General features: G+C 26.5%; 1 protein-coding gene and 1 long non-coding RNA gene across 2 annotated transcripts; one reads left to right on the plus strand and one right to left on the minus strand.

Annotated features, from left to right (window-relative positions):
* Positions 1-1,979: 1,979 nt before the first annotated feature.
* Positions 1,980-14,406, minus strand: SrpRbeta (signal recognition particle receptor beta). Its single transcript, XM_087150267.1, has 8 exons — positions 14,134-14,406; positions 12,528-12,622; positions 12,359-12,433; positions 11,819-11,898; positions 9,801-9,860; positions 8,531-8,607; positions 8,392-8,446; positions 1,980-6,065 (listed from the first exon to the last, which is right to left on the minus strand). Exons 1-8 carry the CDS (start codon positions 14,225-14,227, stop codon positions 5,861-5,863), a joined length of 741 nt encoding a protein of 246 aa, XP_087006393.1. The 5' UTR covers positions 14,228-14,406; the 3' UTR covers positions 1,980-5,860.
* A 115-nt stretch (positions 14,407-14,521) lies between these two features.
* Positions 14,522-19,534, plus strand: LOC107446934 (uncharacterized). Its single transcript, XR_001584453.4, has 3 exons — positions 14,522-14,771; positions 17,286-17,372; positions 19,396-19,534. It is a non-coding gene; the product is annotated as an uncharacterized LOC107446934 (long non-coding RNA).
* Positions 19,535-19,931: the final 397 nt, after the last annotated feature.

A 19,931-nucleotide genomic window follows, 5' to 3' on the forward strand; every position in this document is an offset into this window, starting at 1 on the left:
ATGTTTTGAGTTCCTATTATTACAATCTTGTCACGCATTGGTGTATTTTACATATAAAATTTCTTTTGGTTTTATTCACTATTCGAGTTATTCGCAAAAATGTTCCTTACCTATAGAGCATAAACGTATTAAACTGCTTCAAAATATTTCATAAGAGCGGGAAGTTTTATAAAATTTCCCATTACTATAACGACCGTTCGACTTAGTAATTAAATCAAGATCAACAGTTGTGTATGCTATTTTCGAGCTGATTTGACATAACTTTGGTACTTACTATCGCAATGTATAGCACTATGATTCGACGACGTTGTGAGAAAGAGTTATTGCCAAGGGGAAGGTCAATAATTCTTTCTCTCAAAGTCGTCGTCGTACTTCCTGTATATTTTCTATACATATTCTTAATTCTACATTACTAACTGATATAGTTTCCACGTAACAATACAAAATAAAACGTTAGCAGCATCGCTAACGATTCTTTTTATTACAGAAAAAAGCATGACAAAAATTTTAATTTTGCATGAGATAGTATATTAATTAATTTCAATACTTGACTGTAGCTCAATAACTTAAATACTTTCCATGAGACTTATTCTGTACATCGGAACCATACAGTTTAGATTTAAATTTTTTTCTTTCTTTCTAGAAATTGTTAACGATCCTGAAGTTTTTTTTAATGAAAATCTGACTGAATTTTAGGCGTTACAAATAACACTTAGGAAATTAATTTATAAATTTGCTTCTTGAAACATTTAGTTTCTAAAATAAATATTTCCTAAACGTGTCATTATCCTACGAGGTATACAGGACAGACCACTGGTTCTGAACCAAAACTTCTAATTTAGGGCTTAAAATTTACAGAAACGAAAAAAAAAAAGCCTGAACTTCCTTGGTTCAGGAAGACTTTATCAACTATCTTACCTTCCATCTCACAAGTATAAGCTAGCAGAATTTTTTTTTTTTTTAGCAACAATTAAGTAGGTGCTCAAATAATTCCATACATGTCTTAATAATCTGAGAAGTAGCAACCATTAAAAAGTGGAGAACAAGTGAATCAGAAATGAATTAAAAAACAATGATATCTGTTTTTTTTCTCTTTCAATTCTCAAGTTCACATAGTAATTATTCTTTATATTCAACGGCTTAACAGCATAGTTTAGACGGGCTTTTCCAAAAATCAATAAATTTGGTTTAATATTTACTGATTTTTATAAAGTTTAAGCCAGTTTCTAAACAATCGAACTATCCGAGTTTTTCCTGCCCAATTTTTGAATTTCTGTTGACCTGGTCAAACAACTTTATTAAAGGTTCCGGTAAAATGACATTCGAATTAGAAGTCCAAAACCTCAGAACATTTTATTTGAATTTCTTTCTTTTCTTCCGATAAGGTAAGATCTGTGCTTTTAAACTCTATAGGTTAAATTTTTAAAACTCAAATGAGTGCTTAGAAAATTTTACATTTTTTTTATCAACTAATCAGAAAATGAATTAATGATATTGAACTAATTTTCATTGAACTTCAAAAGCATCTGATTTAAACAAATTTTGTTAAATATTCTATATTTAAATTGCTATTTGTTTTTAATGAAAAGTGATAGAAACTATCTTTTTTTTTTCTATAGTAAGCATTGGACAAATTTTAAAGTGTTATTACATTTAGAAAAATTAAAGTCAAAATCATTTAAGAATGTTGTTAGTTAAACCTATTACTGCAAGCTGTGGCTTACGCAAATAAAAGATTGTAATAACTTTGGTAACTCAAAAATATCAACATTGTAATAGCAATTAGAAATGCAATAGTCATAGTCAGCAATTTGATTAGTAACTTCTCTTCACATAAAATGTAAATGCTCCAGTAAATAATGATAATAATACTCTATTCATTTCACTGTACAAAATATCAAATTCATAAAAGATAAAAATGACTGATAAGTAATCCATAAGCTTCAACATTTAAATGAATAAAAAGTAGAATTATAGTAAAAAAAAAGAAGTAATTTATTCAGAAAAATAAAAACAGCTTTATAAAACAAACTGCATTCTAGATAGTAACGATCAACAAGATAATGAAAACATAGAATTACACATTTTATTTACAATAAATATAATTCGACATTGATCATTGAAATATACAAGTGTATAATTTTTTATTTGAGAAACTTTATAATCAGGATAGTTACTAATTGAGTTAGATGAGTAGTTGCATTAATTTCTGATGTTTATTGACATTAAAGTGTAGTAGTATAAAAGCTTTGAATGGTTTTATGTAACAAAGAAAAATAATATTACAAATTGAAGATAGCAAAATCAAAACTATACCGTGTTTTCACTTACAGGCTGGTTAAAACTTTAGTAATGTTATCTAATCGAGAGGCTCAAGAAAGAGATTTGTGTTAAGTATTACTTTTAAGAACAATCAATTAGTCAATACTAACAAGGTATAAAGTCTCCAAAGGAGGTCCGTAATACACTCGGTAAAATTTACGGAATGAATCATCAGCACTATGTATTCATAAGTCCATATTTTTTCTGCGACCTCAATGCAGTCTGACAGATTTTATTCTTGCAGAAATTCAGTTTAATTTAATATATATGTAGCAAGAATTTCAAATATAAGGTCCTTAAAAATTATGCATAAAAACTTAAGTTGTTCAAATTTAAGTTGAATTTTAATAAATATTTAAAAAATCGGATAAATCTCAACACAGGCAAGGTGTAATTAGTAACAAAAAAAATATTCGTCTTTTGTTCTTTGTTGTGTTCTCTCAATTCAGGTTTTTAATTTTTATTAAAAACAAGTTTAAATATATTTTAAAAAAGGAGTTTCAGCAATTTTCCCATATTTGTTTGCCTTAAAAAAAAAAAAAAAAAAAACCTAGTTGAAAAATAATCTGCAGCATGCTGGAAGGCTTTTGCTACCAGTATTCTACAAAGTATAAAATTAAAGCAACAGGAATAAAGCACAAATAGACTTACGAAAATAGACACACTATGATATTTTTATAACAAGAACCATAGCTGCCAACTCTACTGGATTTTACCAGTTTCTTCTGGTCTACTGATTTGATAGAAATTCTCTAAGTTTTCGCACAGTTCAAAAAATTCCCTTAATTGAGTAAGTTTCCTAAAGAAATCCCCGTTGCAATAAAATTTATTGCTTGCTTGAGTATTTAAAAAAGCATTGCTAATACATAATGAAGCGAGCCTCGTTTTTAATGTTAAGTTTAAAGTTTTTTTGTTCTAAAATTTTTCAGTTTATTTTTTATTTAATATTCCTTTTTTTAATTAATTAAAAAAATTTTTACTATCTATAGTACATCACCTGTGCATTGCTATTAAAAATTATGAGTTAACATAATAAAAAACATTTTAAATTCAAGTTCACTTAATGTCAATTATAAATGGAAAATATTGCAGACCATTTTTAGTTATCATTTGTTTAGTTGTATGGTATGTTGTATTTTGATGACAATAAAAATCCCTAAAATTCCCTATATGTAAAATATTTGTATATAATGCAACAATTATCATGAAATTTACTTTATTTCGTAAAATCTACTGAATTTTATCCTATCCATGTTAGCAGTTCTGCAGAATCTTTCTCTGTGTTTAAACACCTTAACTTCTATATCAAGCCTTATATTCCTGAAAATAGGGTTATATTCTTGTATATAACCTTATATATGAGAACTTTTTATGAACAAAACTTTTCTATTTTACTTATCTATACCTTTCTGTAAACAAGAACCTTCCTTTATTTATACACAGAGGAAAGTTCTTGCTTATTGAACCAAAATAATAGCATGTCCATTTCTGTACCTTTTTCTGTGCTTCATTCAAATTGTTTTGCTTTAAATTTAAGGTATAAATCTGATTTAATTGTGAGCTATAAGTCTGATGCCAAAATAAAGAGGAATGTTCATTAAAATGTCTCTAGATAATTAAACTTATATTTACTTTAAAAAGGTAAAGGTTTTGAGGGAGTTTCTAAATTTGAATTACAGATCAAAATTTCAATATAGAATTTAGACATTTGTTTTCTAAATAAATACTAGAACTTTTGAGATGATTTTTAAACTACCTTTACTAACAAGCTAATTTTAAGCATTATTATTTCAGCTAATTTTATGTGTACTAAACTGATACTGTGGAAAAATAAGTCTATGCATGAAAGAATTTGTACCAATTTACAATTGACTGTAAAGTTATAAAATGCTAAACAGTGCAAACATGTTATTGAATACAAAATGTTGCTAAAAATATGAATATTAATACTTATGAATATGCATTGCTCAGATTAGCAGTAAGAATATGAAAAAAAACATAGGTATTAAAACTTACTTAATAAGTTTATACAGTTAAAAAAAAATTGTATTATTTTTCTACTATTTATCTTACGTGCAACACTTGAACATATACATTTTTGATAAGAAACAAGTGAAATATATAAGTTAAATTTGGCATAATCTAAGAAATTCAAGCTTTGGGAACGTTACTTTTTAAATACATATATATATATATATATACCTATATATGAGGAGAGGCCCAAAAAACCAAACTGAGAGCTTGTTGACATTCATAGTCATAGAAAGGGGGTGGGAGAGTTAAGTTAGATGGGGTTGGAAGAGATCTATGCAGATAGTATCAGTTTGTGGATTAACATTTGATTGTAGTGTTGTGTTTTGCTTACTGTTATTTTGTTCCACCTGTAAAGCCAGCGCGTAAAATTTAAAAGAACAAAAGAGTGTGTTTTAAATTTTGTTTCCTGCTTGAAAAATCAGCAACGGAATCGCCAATGCTTCACCAGGCTTTTAAAGAATTTGCTATGGGCTGTACACAACTATTCCAGTAAATTAGGCCATTTAAACAAGATGAGATGAGTGTTAAAGACTAAGCTTGTTCTGGTCCCCCTATAACATCCCGAAATAATAAAAAGGGTTGAAAAAAGTCCACAAAAATCAACGAGGAATTTTACAATCGACCGAATTTCAAAAGAGACATGCATGAGTTGGAGCTCATGCTAGCAGATTCTGACTGAGGATTTACAAATGAGACACGATTCTGACAAATTCGTTCCTCACCCTCTCACACAGGATAGAAAAAAAATCAGAAATTACCTGTCGTTGTTCCCCACCCTTCATACTCACTAGACCTAGCCGTGTGCAACTTTTCCCTAATTCTATTCATGAAAAATCTAAAAGGGAAAGATTTTGTTGATGTAGAGGCTGTAAAATCAGCGTCAGAAAGTGCCACTATATAGCAAAATTGAAGAGTTCCAGAAATGCTTCAAACAGTGGGGAAAAAAGATTTGATGAATACATGGCATCTAGTAATGCAATGCATTTGTCGAGACACTATGATGCAGTCATCGTCACACTGCAACGCAGGAGTGCCTTGCAGAAAGTATTTTAAAGGGGATTGGTTGAAATTTTTGATATAGTTAGTAAAAAAAATTTTATAAAAACAATATGGCTATTTTTTGGGGCCTCTCCTTGCATATTTTTTAGCAAATATTTAGATTTTTTGCAGTTATAATGAATTTTAAGCTACCACATTGGCTGAAAAATAAGCATGTGTACAAACAAAACATTGATTGCTGAAAAAAACTTTTTACGTGAGCTTCATTATGGTACTTCTTTGAATATTGCAAATATGAAAGTTATAATGTTTTTAAATTGTAATTTGGATGCAAAAAATCCTTTTAAGTTTTGAATAAGCAAAGAAGGGAGCTAAATATTTGTTTACACAAAAACTAGCTTAATTAACAAATAATACCCCAGGTATTTTTCTTGTTGAATTTTAAGTAATCCATAATAAAATTAGTCTTAAATAGAAATTACATATTAAAAAATTTATTTAAATATTAAGCTATCTTTGAAAGCCAAGGTTTTAATAAATCTCCAATCTCATCAGCACTTGATTCAAGTGCACTACAATTTATGAATTCAAAGTTAATGTTCCTAATATCAGCAAATTGGAAATCTTTTCCTTTGTTTCCCAGAAAAATAGTTTCTTCTCCAGGTGAAATAGAAGCAAGTCGACCAGTCATGGTAACTCTCAAAGTATTCCTTTAATAAAAAGAAAGTAGGAAATAACATTAAAATCAAACTAATTTAAATCAGAGTATTTTATTGAGCACTGGTATTCAATCTTTTTTAACAAAAGTACTTTATAAAAAATAACTCACCCAAAATAACAAATTTTACACTTATTGATAAAACTTTAATACCAAATCATTAACTACAAGTTAATACCATAAATGTCATAGAAAACATAAGATCAATATTAGAAAAAAAAATTAATTAGTAAAAATGGTAAGAAGCGTTTCATTTCCAAATAAAAGCGTGCAAAGTGTATTAAATGACTGTCATATCATAACAACCAACAATTTTAAAGTTTAATTACAGAAGAGTATAGAAATGTATGACCTTTATGTTCAACATGCTCAAACATTGTGACAAAGTTTCAACTAGTTGAAAAAGTGAAATAGATATTATTGCTAACTATAAAAATAAATGATATTTGCTCCTTATCAGACCTAAGATCAGCATCGCTTTTATACAAGATGAATAAGTTTAGGTAAATTTAAGATTAGCTTTAGTAAATGTGTTTCGAGTTTTAATGATAAAAATAAATATGTTAAATAAAAGTTTAGCATTTATTAACTTTAAAAAAAATGATAATAACTAAAAATTGAATCCAGAAAAAAACAATCACAAATCTAGAAGCAATAAAAATTTGATTCTGTGATACTTCAATTTTTTAAAAGAATATTTATAAATACTTTTCTTTTATAGAACTCATAACACATTTTTTTACCACTTTATTTATGTAAATAAAAAAATTACCTTTGGAGAAAAATAAAAAAAGAATAATGAATTTTAATTAATAAGAAACTTATTTAAGATATTCAAAATACTTTTTTCACTAAATAAATTTTTAGGAATCATGTTAGCTTCAACAGATTATATTTTTGTTCTAAGAAAATATCTAAACAATAAAATGCCTTTCTTGTATAGTATCAAATCAGTCTATATTTTGATACCGAATACAGAGCTTTGAAAATTTAAGGATACCTTCATTTTTCAGTATAAATCAATGTAGATTAATCTGTAATATACTGTTAAAATGAAACTATTTCATTAAAAAAAATCAATGGAAAGCATATCAAATCTAGATCATTTTTCATTCAGACATAACTGTGCTTAGAAGCCATGCATGTTATGTAGTATCTAATAATAATGTAGTATCCAGAGTTCTCCCTAGGAATTCAAAAGGGCAGGGTGCTTCCACACAGAAAAGGGAACTTAGAATTTTGAAAGGGTACTCAGTTTAATAAAATGTGTAATCTTATGTAAAAACTGTATTTAATCCTCAATTTTCTATTAAAAAAAACCCTCTTACTATTTTGTGTGTATATTTACCAAAGTAATTCTCCTTAAGTACAAAATAACAGAAAAATTTTTAACTTTTGAAAAAAAATTAAAGGCAAACAAAAAGACAATCTCTGTATATAAATTCTCTTCAAAAAAAGTAAACTAAAAAAAGGATTAATTGATAGACAACTTGAAGGAATTTTTTTATATTTCAAATTATCAAATTATGAGAAAATAAACAAAGGTGATTTTTTTAATGAAAGGTATTTATTCAAAAAAAATAAATAATAATAATGGTAAAATTTAAAATCAGTAAAAAATTCATAAGTATACCACATCAAATAAAGGATGTGAATATCTCTGGGCCGAATGCTATGCGAATTTTAACTATGTAACTAGACAACATAAGAAAAATATTACTAAAATGAAGGAATGAAATTAAAAATTAAATAATTCTTGATAACTAAATAAATCTAAAATGGAATTTTCATTAAAACAGGTGGTTAAAAAAACAACCTTTTCATGAAAAATAAAATAAAAAGGCAGTATTCCTATAGAACAGCGGGTTTTTTTAAATATAAAGAGAAAGGAGGGAACATTTAGAGGGATCAAAGGGTAGGCAGGCGACATCGCCCTTCTAAAACTACTTAGGAATAATACTGTAGTATTTAATAATAATTGTAACACCCGCTTCTTGTGATGATATAATTACAGATTATGATATTTGCATTTCAACAGTTATATATAGCATTTGATATTTTGAGGATGATTAGTTTACATTATGCTGTAAACAAATTAACTTCAGATAACAAATATATAAAACAAAAAGCTGAACCTCATTTAAAAAAAAAAATTTTTTTCTAAACTTTTCGCACAAATAATAAATTTATTACCCAATACAATAGTTACATGAGATTTTATGTAAAAAGCAACAGAAATTATTTTTTAAAACAATAAATTTCAGTAATAAAATATATATACCATTAAACAAATAAAAACAATATAAAGATTTACTTACATTTCCTTTTCTAATTGAGACTGAATAACTTTTGCACTTTTTGAAACAGCATGATCTAAATAATTCAAAAGTAAATATATAACAAACGAAAAATGCTACAATTAGTCTAAATATTATTTCAAAAAGAAGAACTGCTTACCTTGCTTATTACAGGCTATCAAGAAAGGAATCTTATATCGATGAACTAAAGGATCTTGCAAAAGTATAAACAAGAATCTAGAAAACAAGCTTAAATATAAAAACCAATATCTGATAAATTGAAATATAAAACATCATTTTATGAAGAAAATATTTTAAATTTTACTTAATTTAATTGTAAAAAATAAGTCCCAGAATTTTAAAATTTTATATGTAGTTGTCATGATAAATGTCATGCAAAAATATGCATAACATATTTCCTAGCATTTAGAAAGTAAATTACTATATTTAATACTTTTCTCAGTTACTAAAAATCATTAATATAATCGGTAATCTTTTAATACCACGACTTTGAATTGAATACAGAATAAAATCTATTTTTAGAGATTGCCTTTACACCTGCCTCACACATTAGAATTGAATTCAATAACCGTTATATGGTTGCTAATGTTTTGGATTCGTTAAAATTTGTTATTATTTCTCACGCTTTCTTCTCCGCCAATACATTTGAAAGGGTAAGAGAAAGAGCCTTATCATTAAATTTAATCAATCAATAGCCAATAAACGAATTCCTTAACTTTTCTTAGCTTAAACTATGATAATGTTCACATTATCATAACTCGCATCATAAACTTGCATTTTTGATTTCTTGGTGGACGAAGGTGTCCTGCAGGGTTTAGCCCTGCAGCCACACCCTCCAGGCCATTTTCCAAATTTATCATTTGATAATGTATATTTATATTAAAAATTAAGATTAATCTTTAATTAGGAGCCTCATAATTTTAGAAGAAATTTTTTTTTTAATATTTGATTCTTAATTTGAGCAGTTCATGATGTTTATTACATAATTGCTAATCCATATCACTCTGAAATAAATTTTAAAAAAATCAACAATTGGAAATGCATCGATCAACAATCAAATTCTTGAACTAATGATAAATACATCAACTACGTCAATCAACAGCCTCTTCAACAAAATAGAAATTGCAACAACAAACTGTTTCACAACAGTAAGCTAAATACAAAGATATTAAATCATATGCAGTTCCTGCGCACATTTTTTGTCTCATAAAGAACAAAGTAATATTGAATATAAATGAAATAATTTTTCTGACCCACTAAACATTTCTGTTAAACAAAAATGGCAGCAAGCTAAACGTTTCGTAAAATTAAAAGGCATATCTGATTTTTCTTTTATTTTGAAAGAAAAAGAAAATAGGGGTTTAGACATTTTTTATGACAAAAGAAGAATAAATTTGTTTAAAACTTACCCTGCTATATCTCGAATGTCTTTTTGAAAGTTCAGGCTGTCAATAACAAATAATATTCCTCTGAAAAATTTAACATTGCTATTAAAATCATTTGAAAAGCAGAATCAAAGCAAAGCATTTTAAATTCTTGTAGTAAATAAAAAAGATTTTGAGTGTAAAAAAATCTGCCGTTAAAGTTTCAAAATTAAGGAATGAGATTGACAAAAAGTAGAAATTCTATTATTATTTAAAATAGTCACTCTTTAGCAGTTTTCTGTAAAAAAAGTAGAAACAGTAAAGTTGCCTTTCTTCAATCTTATATGCCTATACTAACTATTGGCGGCCCTATAAACCAGATATAGTCTTTAAGTAATTGCCAACAATGCAGGTATTCAGCATTGTTAACTTCGACCTTTTAACTTACAATTAATTAATGAATTGGTGCTTGTTGTGGATAATCAAAATTTTTAAATCTTTTCTTTTTTATAAACTGAAATAAATGCAATCATTTTATTTTACTTTTTTAAAAAAAAAAAATCAGAAAATTTTTACAAAAATTTGACATTTTTAGGAAAAAATGGAAATTTCGAAAATAAAACTAAATTTTGGTATAAAAAAGCAGAAATCAGCTACAAAATTTTATCCTTTAAGTGATACACTGAAGTTTTTATCAAAAAATTTTTTAAAAAATACAAGAATTTTATCTAAATTGAAACTAATAAAAATGAGACACTCTTTTGCATTGATGTTTAGATAGACAAAATATTTAATTTGATGGAAAAAAAAACTATGAATGTAACAATAAACCAAAAATGCAAATGAAACTACAATATACACAGTTAAAATTTAAAATAAATTAAAATTAAATAAGTTGTAATGCAAAGTTTTAATGTATGTACAGAGCGAAAAAAAATTCTCTAAATAATTATTGATCTAATAATTGAATCGTCACATACTAAGACTCAATCTTGATGGTTTGAGGAGGTGACCTTAAATATACTAATTAATTATGCAGGCGATATTTTAAATTACTAAATTGGACATAACATACTTTCTCTGAATAAACAGATTTTTTTTTTATTTTTAAGATTTGTATTACTGATCCTCAAAATATATAGACGCAATCTGGAAAATATAGTTCCAATAGTTATACCAGGAGAGTCGTTCTAAAATTTTGAATTGTAAAACATACAAATTTTAACATCATTTTAAAAAAGTAATTTTTAATGACAAAATACAAAATTTGAGCAAAATTGGTTGAACAGTTCCTAATCAAATTTTGTCAAATCAAATTTTGATACATTTTCTTCCTTTATATTCTTCTTTAAAATTCTTTTAAATGTATGACCTATTTCTTAAATCTTAGCTTCTTTAATATATTATTTCCTTAAAACACAATTCCTCAAGAACTATAATATTGATTTTGTTTACATTTTATAATATAACACATAAAATTACATTCTTTAAAGTATATAAATTTGTATCCCTAGCAATTCAAAATTGTTCAACTATAATTAAATAAAACAATAAAGAATAGTTTTTGCAAGAGCTTATCTTTGGACAAATGAATTTTATAATTGGGTGCAATTTTTTTCTAAATTCACTTAAAAAATTCTCGAAATATGGCAAAATACCTAAAAAGTAAAATTGACATTAAGAAGTCAACTTTTGATCACTCTCCTGGCCAAACTGTTGGAACTATATTCCCCAGATTGCGGTTATCTCCTGTATTTATTGACTTTTTTAAAAGTCAATAAATTAAAAAAAAAAACACAAAAAAGTGCTTTGATTAAAAAAAAAAGTAATAAAGTATGGTAAATGAATGCAAGGCTTATTAAAATATTTTAAACAAAATATAAATATGTAAGTACTAAGACAAAGGCACAATATATAGATTTTTATATGGAATGCAAAGGTTATGAAACTGTTCTAAATTGACAAACAATATAAAACAGATTTTTAAATTCATTAACTATAGATAGGCAGATTTAACAATCTGGATTACAATTCAATGAATACCACATTAACCAGCTACTAACCTAGCACTTGAAATAAACTCTTCTAAATATTTTGCTCTCAGCCTGTCATTTCCTGGTATATCAACGATTGTAACATACTTCTGAAAGAAAAAAAAAAAGAATTATAGTTTAATGAAATGTCAAATACACATTAAATAGTATAGTATATAATATAAAAGATACACGTTTATTACTAAAAGATAAGTTTTATTACTAAGATTAAAAATACAGGATGTTCCAAAATTCTCTTTACAACTTCAAAAATTCATAACTTCGAAAATAAACAAGATATTTATATTCTGTCTTTTGCATGTATTACTGCAACTAATAAAGTTCTGTTTAGTACACTTCAACATGCGTACCATTGGTGGCCCTAAGCACTTCCAGTTTGTAATCAATTTCAAGCCAGGTGATGTAAAGATAATTTTGGAACACTCTGTATATCTTTTCTTGTATTATTAAAAAAAAAAAAATTCCTATGAGGTATTTAATTTATAATATTTGTTTCATATCTTAAGCCCATTTAAATATATCACTAAATTATATTTTGCTATAACTTACTTTTTTATCAATTTTAAACATAGCTATGTTTTCTTTCATGGATGAATAAGTTGTAACTTTTTTTGATGTCACCAGCTGGAATAAAAATAGAAAACATTAAATCAGTAATGATTCAAGTTTGATATCATCATAAGATAAAAAATCATAATAATAATAATAATACACTCACCCTTGAAAAAAGTAATGTTTTACCGGCATCAGATAAACCAGTAATAAGAACATTACGCCTGTATATTTTTTTTCTCTTCAGGAAGTAAAATATTACTGAAATAAGGAAAAAGAAATTTGTATTAATTTTTTAAAATACATTTTAAACATTAATTACAGAAAAAATTAAAACTGAACACAATTGAAATGAATAAAACAATAAGATGCCGATGCAACTCACAGTAATAACTAATCATGATTAAGAACATGGTTGGAGTTTTTGCCGGCAAAAAGGGTTTTTTACCAGGACAGTGGCAAAAACTGGTCAAAACCTGCAAAATCTAAATTATCTAAATTGCTGATTAAATATTATTACAAAATACTTGAAACAAATTTAAATCAATCATAAGGAATAATAATTTTGATACATTACATGAAAAAATTATTTTTAACATATTAATAATTAATATACCTAAGGGTAATAATTTTTAAAAGATTGAAAGTTTTTGATCTCTTTTCATTTTAGAATCCTAAAATAAATGTTTTTTTTACAAATAAATATTATTATTTGTATAATACTATTATTTATTATAAAAAATTATTATTTGTACAATAATTAACTACACATGTTGATAGATATTTTATACTTTAAATTATATTTGTATTAATTTAAAATAAGTTCATTTCACTGGAAAAAAGAGAATAATCACAAATTTTCCAATCAATAATGTTTTAAACTACTAAAATGATACATTATCATTTAATTATGGAATAATAGTTTTGTTAATTTTTTTGTAATTATTTATATTCATAGTATATATTTCAATTTTAGGAATAATTTTGTATCAAAAATGTGTTTTTGTCCTCTCATCTTGGAAAATATAGGTTTTTGCCACTTTGCTTGGCAAAAACCTGTTTTTGCCAGGACAGTTTTTACCGGTATTTACCATGGTTTTTTCCACCTGCTGCAAAATCTTGCCAACCCTGATTAAGAAGTTGTAATTTTTTATTTATATTAACACCTTTATTCCAAATCAGTAATGTTACTAGTTTATGATCCTGCTTGTTCTGGTATAACCAGGTTTTTTTTCTTCTTTTTTTAAATCAAAGTTTATTTCTGTTGTAGTGAATTCATTAGAATCAGAAGTTACGAACAGTGAAAAATTTTAAATATAAGAAATGCATTAAAGTTCACTAAATTAATTTAAATTAGCCATCTAAATAAATGCTTTTTTTTTTTTTTTTTTTAATTTTCAGAACCAGACAATCAAGGAGGGCAATTCTAGAACAAAACAGAGGACAATTTTAGAATCAAAATTTAGTGCAGCAGCTAATTTTTATAATTGTAACCTTATGAAAAGCTTAAAGCTGGATCTAAACATCCATAGTTTACAGTGACATGAAAGATTTACCATTTCTAGCCTATATTGTATCCAGGGAGATATCATTATCACCAGAGAAATTTTCACAAGCGAAAAAATATATTCATGTTTTATAGTTACGAAAAGAAAATATGATAGACATTTTAAAATGTATTTTACAAGCATTAAGAAATGTATCTATTGAATGAAAAACAATTGATGACAACAAAACTAAAAAATGAAAGTGTATCTATATCAATTTCATACCCATTGTAATAAGAATTGCAATAACAGCTGACAATACGGCATATAGATTTGTGTCATACTCGATTTGGCCAATGTACGTTTTTAGAGGTTCCATTTTTAAATAATTTTACAGAGAAAAGTGAAAAAAGAAAAGAATTTTAAAAATTTGTAGAATTTTTAGTAGAAGGCTAGCTAATATTTAGATTGTTTGGAAGATCTCCAACTTATAATCCAAATCCAAAACCTAAATCCAAACTTAACAACCATGCAGAAAACCGGTTGCCACAGTTACATACTTTGTATTCGTTTCACTTCTATCTTTTTGAATTCGAGAAGCCACTGTAGCCCAGAAATAATTTCCAAAATAGAATTAATAGGAATAATTTATATGTAAGCTACAAGTGATACAATCCAAGCTTCAAAAATTTCGTTAATAGTTGAAGGTGAACGTAAATTTTTTTGAAGTGTTAACAAGTGTGTTTTGTTAGTTATTAGTTTCTCTTAGACGAAATTTTTAAAGGAAGAAGTAATTTTATTAATTATTGTTGTCTAAGCTTATAATGTGGTACGAAATATTACCAACCCTCGGTATATTTTCTACATTTTTACTTCTTCCCACAGTAACTCCTTTTTTTGTTAATATGGCCATTCGTGGACAGGTAATTGGTTTTAATTCATTAATATCCATTACTTTTAATAAATATCCCCAACAAAAATATGTACTAAACACTGTAATAGATTTGTTCAAGCTAATTGTTAGATTTTACAACATTCATTAATTGTCATTGATTGTATTCATTAAATTTTCCTCACTTTTTCTCTTCTCTGCTTTCAATTTAAAATTAAATTCTATATTTTGTTATTTAAACATATATCTTACCTTCCACCCACATTTTAAAAATTGTTCTCCTTAGCATATAGATCTGTGAAAAGTTCTAGATTTCAGAAACTGCATTGTAAATGTTTCCTCGATTGCATCAATTGCTTGCTTATAAATGAAGCAAAATCATCGTGAATAAAACAAAAATAAGTGTACAGATATGGACGCACTATAGTTTTGGTTCTATCAATATAATCTTCTCTCTTAGTGTCGGAACAAAAAATGACTATCGCAAAAGTAATGAGACAAAGATATTAAAGTAAACATATAAAAGGTTTAGCCATTAGGCGAGGAAAAACAAACTTGACCAAGATTATATGAAAAGGGAAATAAGTAACAGGTGTTAGGGGTTGAGTGGTAATACCACATACAAGATGTCAAAATTAAATTAGAATGGTTTTCAAACATCAGAAGAAAATGGGCTACTAATAAGATCATTTGAATTTTTCAAAATATGGAATCTCAATAAGGTGAATATAAGTAAAAAAACACTAATAAAGTTATGCATCTAATACAAGGTAGTATGTAAATGTCTAAATCTAATAAAAGTTGTACATCTAATAAAAGGTAGAGACTTAATGTTAATCTAACTTTTTACGTATTTCACCATATCTCAAAAATTCTTCAAGCAAATTTTGCCTTTTTTTTTCTTTCTACTTTTTGCAGTTCTTAAACAAAATTAAAATGTTTGCACACCTTTATAAAATATTTGAATTATATGGTAGACAATTTTTTACATCATTTTCAAGAGTGTAATTTTGCATGGCAAAATGGAAAAAATAATTGAAATGGGTAGACTAGTTCCTGAAAAATCAAATTTTAACTATACAATTTTTTTCAGTCATTTTTTTTTTGCTCTGTACTGTTTTAGTTTTCTATTATAGAGGTAAACATCAGGGTCTGTAAAATATGCTTGTCTAATCCCAAAAATATTGTTCCAATATTTTTTGTCAGGGAGGGAGTTAAAGCCTTTATGTTAAATTTACTTCTTACCTTAATGTTAAATTTACTTCTTACATAATTGTATCTAAAACTGTTTATGCTAGTCAAACAATTTTTAACTCTATTATAAAACTGATTTTTCAAATAAATAAAATAATCTATTCAAAAATAAGTTATCAGTGTTTTCATCTCAGAAAAAAAATGGATGAGAATTTCTCACCCTTTCTCAAAAACAGGGTGAGATTTCAAAAAGTTAAGTGAGATTTCAAAAATTAAAAAAAAAAAAAAAAACGCAAAAAGACTTGAAAAAAATATTTCTTTAATTATGATGCATTTTTAACATCTTCTAATTTTTAAAGCATTGAATATTTTTGCTGCATCATCATATGGAAAATGTTCTACATCTACTTTTTCATCAGCTATTCTCATTAGGTTGCTCAAATGCGTATTTGTTTTGTTTTGATCGCTTCTACCCACATTTGTTTCATTTTCATTTGTCCGTTTCGGAGTAGAAGATATTGGCTTTACAAGGTATTTGTCCATCTTACATTAACGAGCAAAAACTTTTAACGTCTTACATGAAGAAACCTTACCTACGGTAAACACGTGGTTGCAGTGAAAGAGGTTCTGAGGCATGGTGTTCTGTTGTTCTTAAAGGTTCTGAACAATACTGGTAAATAGGGAAGCTAGATAATGGGGCAGATGTTGAAAATAATAAAAGATCCAGGAAGAAAAGTGAAACGGATTTTATTCTAAATGGAGCAAAAGAGAAAATTTTTTCAAAATGCGAGAAATTCGCGAATTTTGAAATTTTTTTATAGAATGTGCGAATTTCTCGCGGTAATAATTTTTTAATGCGAGAATATAAAAAAATATGCGAGACTCTCGCGCTGTAGTGAAAACACTGGTTATTTAATTTAATAATAGATAATATGAAATACTATGATAAATAGTTTTTATGTATAGATATACAGTTTCTAATTTTTATTAACAAATTCCCCAATTTGAATGAGACCAATGAAATTATTTCTTATTAATAGGTTTTGTAAAATTCCTATATTTAAATTTTTATTTTTAAAAACTATTCTACTGATTTTGTTAAAATTTTTGATTTTGTCTTGTAAAATTTCTTCATTTCAATTGATGTTATAATTTTACAATCAAAATCATTTAGATTATTAATTTAAGTATGAAAAAAAGTTTCTTTTACTCAGAATTATTGTTTGAAATCTATAATTCAGACTTCAAATTGTTTTAATTTTTCTCTAATTTTAATTTTTTTTTTCCTTGGTGTATTAGGTACTGTTATTAAAATGTTTAAATAAGTTTTTTTTTTTTTTTTAATTTACAGCCTCACAGGAGATCTGCCATGGATCCAGAAGATAGAAAACTGACAATGAGGGATGAAAGACTGTCTGGACATATTCATAAATTATATGTGAGTTATTACTTAAAGAATTTATAAGAATGTAACGTAAATATTAAAAAAATATCTATACAAATTTACGCTTAAAAAATTAATTAATTAAAAGTTAATTTAGCAATTATGCTAAAATTTAATTTTGATGTTAAATAACAAATTAATTTATTTATAATCTTAAAATTATTTATCCACTCAAATTTGGCACAAAAATACTGCAGGCTTATTTATATATCTATGCAAACTATTTTTTTGAATAACATATTAGTTACTATGCATTGTGTGACACATAATGTGAATTTGCTGGAATTCCTTAGGTTTTTAGGACTAATGGAGTGAATTCTGTATTGAAAAAATGCAACTAATTAAAAAATAGAAGTTTATTAAAATGCATTAATGGATTTATTTTATTCTTTTAATAATTATAAGAATAAATTTTTTATTGCCAGAAATCAGTGGTTCCCAACCTTTTTTGACCTATCCCCCTCTAGATGTAGTTATTTTTCTTAATTGAATTCTGGGAGAATAGAAAATAAGTTGATAATTAAAATTGGTAAATAATGAAAGTTATAATTAAAATTTGAAAAATTTGTTGCTCATCTTTACAATGACTACCTTGTGCTTTCAGTTAAGCATGAATGTTCCGCTTTAAAGCCGAGTAAATGTTCAACCTACTTCTTTGTTCTGAGAGTATCTGGCAGACAGATCTCTATTTAACCCAAAGTGTGACGAGAAAGTTCATAAACTTTAATTTTTTTATTTACATATTTATTTTAACTCATGGGCTTCTTTATCTGAATCTGATAGATCAGTTTTGTATATTTTTTCAATTTCAATATTCACTAGATTTCTATCATTATTTTTGTTTAATTTATTTTGAATACTCATTGTTCACTGCGGTGAGAAATCGTCCTCAGGTTGTGAACCACTGCTGTAAATGATTTCACAAACAAAATATTTGAGAATAAAACCAATCAATGTGAATGAGTAGCTAATGAAACTGATTTGTTTTGCATTTGCACCTGATATTTGAAGATTTTTTTCCTCGCCAACCTATTTTAGTTTATTTTTATTGGCATCACTTTTGTCACATGCCAAAAGCAGAATCAAATGCTGCAACCATATTAAAGTCGAAGTTCACTTGTCTTACAGTCATTTTTTAACTCAAAAATACATTTAATAAATTACTGCAGATATTTAGGTTACTACCCTGGCAACTGTTTTGTAATGCGTCTGCACTCTGCACCTGATGGCAAAAACGTAATCAAATATTGCAATAAGTTCGAAGTTCAGAATTATTATTAGAAGTATTATGATAAATTTTAAGTAATAACGTATGCCAAGCATTGTCACTTAATTTTTAAAAAAATATTGTGTATACCAGGCAAATGTATACAAGTCTGTGATGCTTAACCTTAAAAAAAAATCATCAGTGTAGGATATACTGGATAGAGTTGCACTCAATGATACTAGATATTGCTATGTTTTGTTATAATCCTGCTACAAGTTTCATAGAAATATACCAATATGTAAACACAAAACTATAATTTAACGATGCTAAACAGGCATATAAAAAGATATGATAGCACATAGAAGTTACTCACTTATAAAAAGTATATCCCATTTCTTTTCTCCCAAATATCTTGAACTTATACCAATCTTTAATCATTATTTTAGCAAATGCACAGCAATAAAAATTTGACTACACAATGTTATTAAATATTTTCTTATACTGTGAGTTTAGTAAGTATTTTGTTTACCAAGATCTTACAAATATTGTGCTTCAATTGTGTGTAACCAACAATTATGTGGCTTAAGTTTTAGTTCTGTGAAGATTTTAAAACTAGAATTTTTTTTCTCAATTAAATATGAAGATATCTTAAAATTACACTATATAAAGCATTGGATTTCTATGTAACTAATGAAGGCCTTGGATCATTAAAAGTTCAATATCTCAAAACTGTTTAAATTTTATTTTAATATTTATTGTTGCTTACTCCTAGTAAATAATAAAATAATAGTTATTCTTATTATTTTTCAGGGCCTTGAAAATATTCCTGATCCAAAATAGAAGCATACCTGTGTATATAGCAAAGTATTCAGTTTCATTTGTAACGTTTGAAATATCTGTAATGTAATAGTTATTAACCCAAAACTAAATAAATTTATATTGAAACAAATTTTTATTTTTCTCACACTTTTTTCTCTGTACAAATTTGTGCATTGTAATGATTTTTATGCGTTCCACATAATTTTATTTCAATTATTTTTTATGTGGTCATGGTTGGTACCAATTCTGCCCACGCAGACCACAGTACCGATGTAAAATATCCTCAGTGGTAGAATCCTCTTGCCGTCAGCTAATGGGAGGTTTTCCTCTCCATGTAACACAAATGCAGGTTAGTTCCATCTAAAAGTCCTCTACAAAAGCTAGTTTGTCTCAAGGCTTAATCCAGGAATTCCATTGTCTTCTGGGTTGGGTTCAAAATTACAAGGCTACAGAGTTGAACATCGATAGTCTTAAACTCAGAATTGGGGCGACTGTTCAATGCTGATTGTAAATTAAAATATAAAATG

This window comes from Parasteatoda tepidariorum, chromosome 8, assembly GCF_982258835.1.
Source record: "Parasteatoda tepidariorum strain Cologne lab strain chromosome 8, Ptep-v5.0, whole genome shotgun sequence".
NCBI classification, from domain to species: domain Eukaryota; kingdom Metazoa; phylum Arthropoda; class Arachnida; order Araneae; family Theridiidae; genus Parasteatoda; species Parasteatoda tepidariorum.

Coding starts and splice junctions, on each gene's coding strand:
- SrpRbeta (XM_087150267.1), bottom strand. CDS start 14,227: ATGGAACCTCTAAAAACGTACATTGGCCAAATCGAGTATGACACAAAT. Junction 8,447..8,530: donor GATAGCCTGTAATAAGCAAG/GTAAGCAGTTCT, acceptor TGAATTATTTAG/ATCATGCTGTTTCAAAAAGT. Junction 6,066..8,391: donor TCTCAATTAGAAAAGGAAAT/GTAAGTAAATCT, acceptor TTTTTATTAAAG/GAATACTTTGAGAGTTACCA.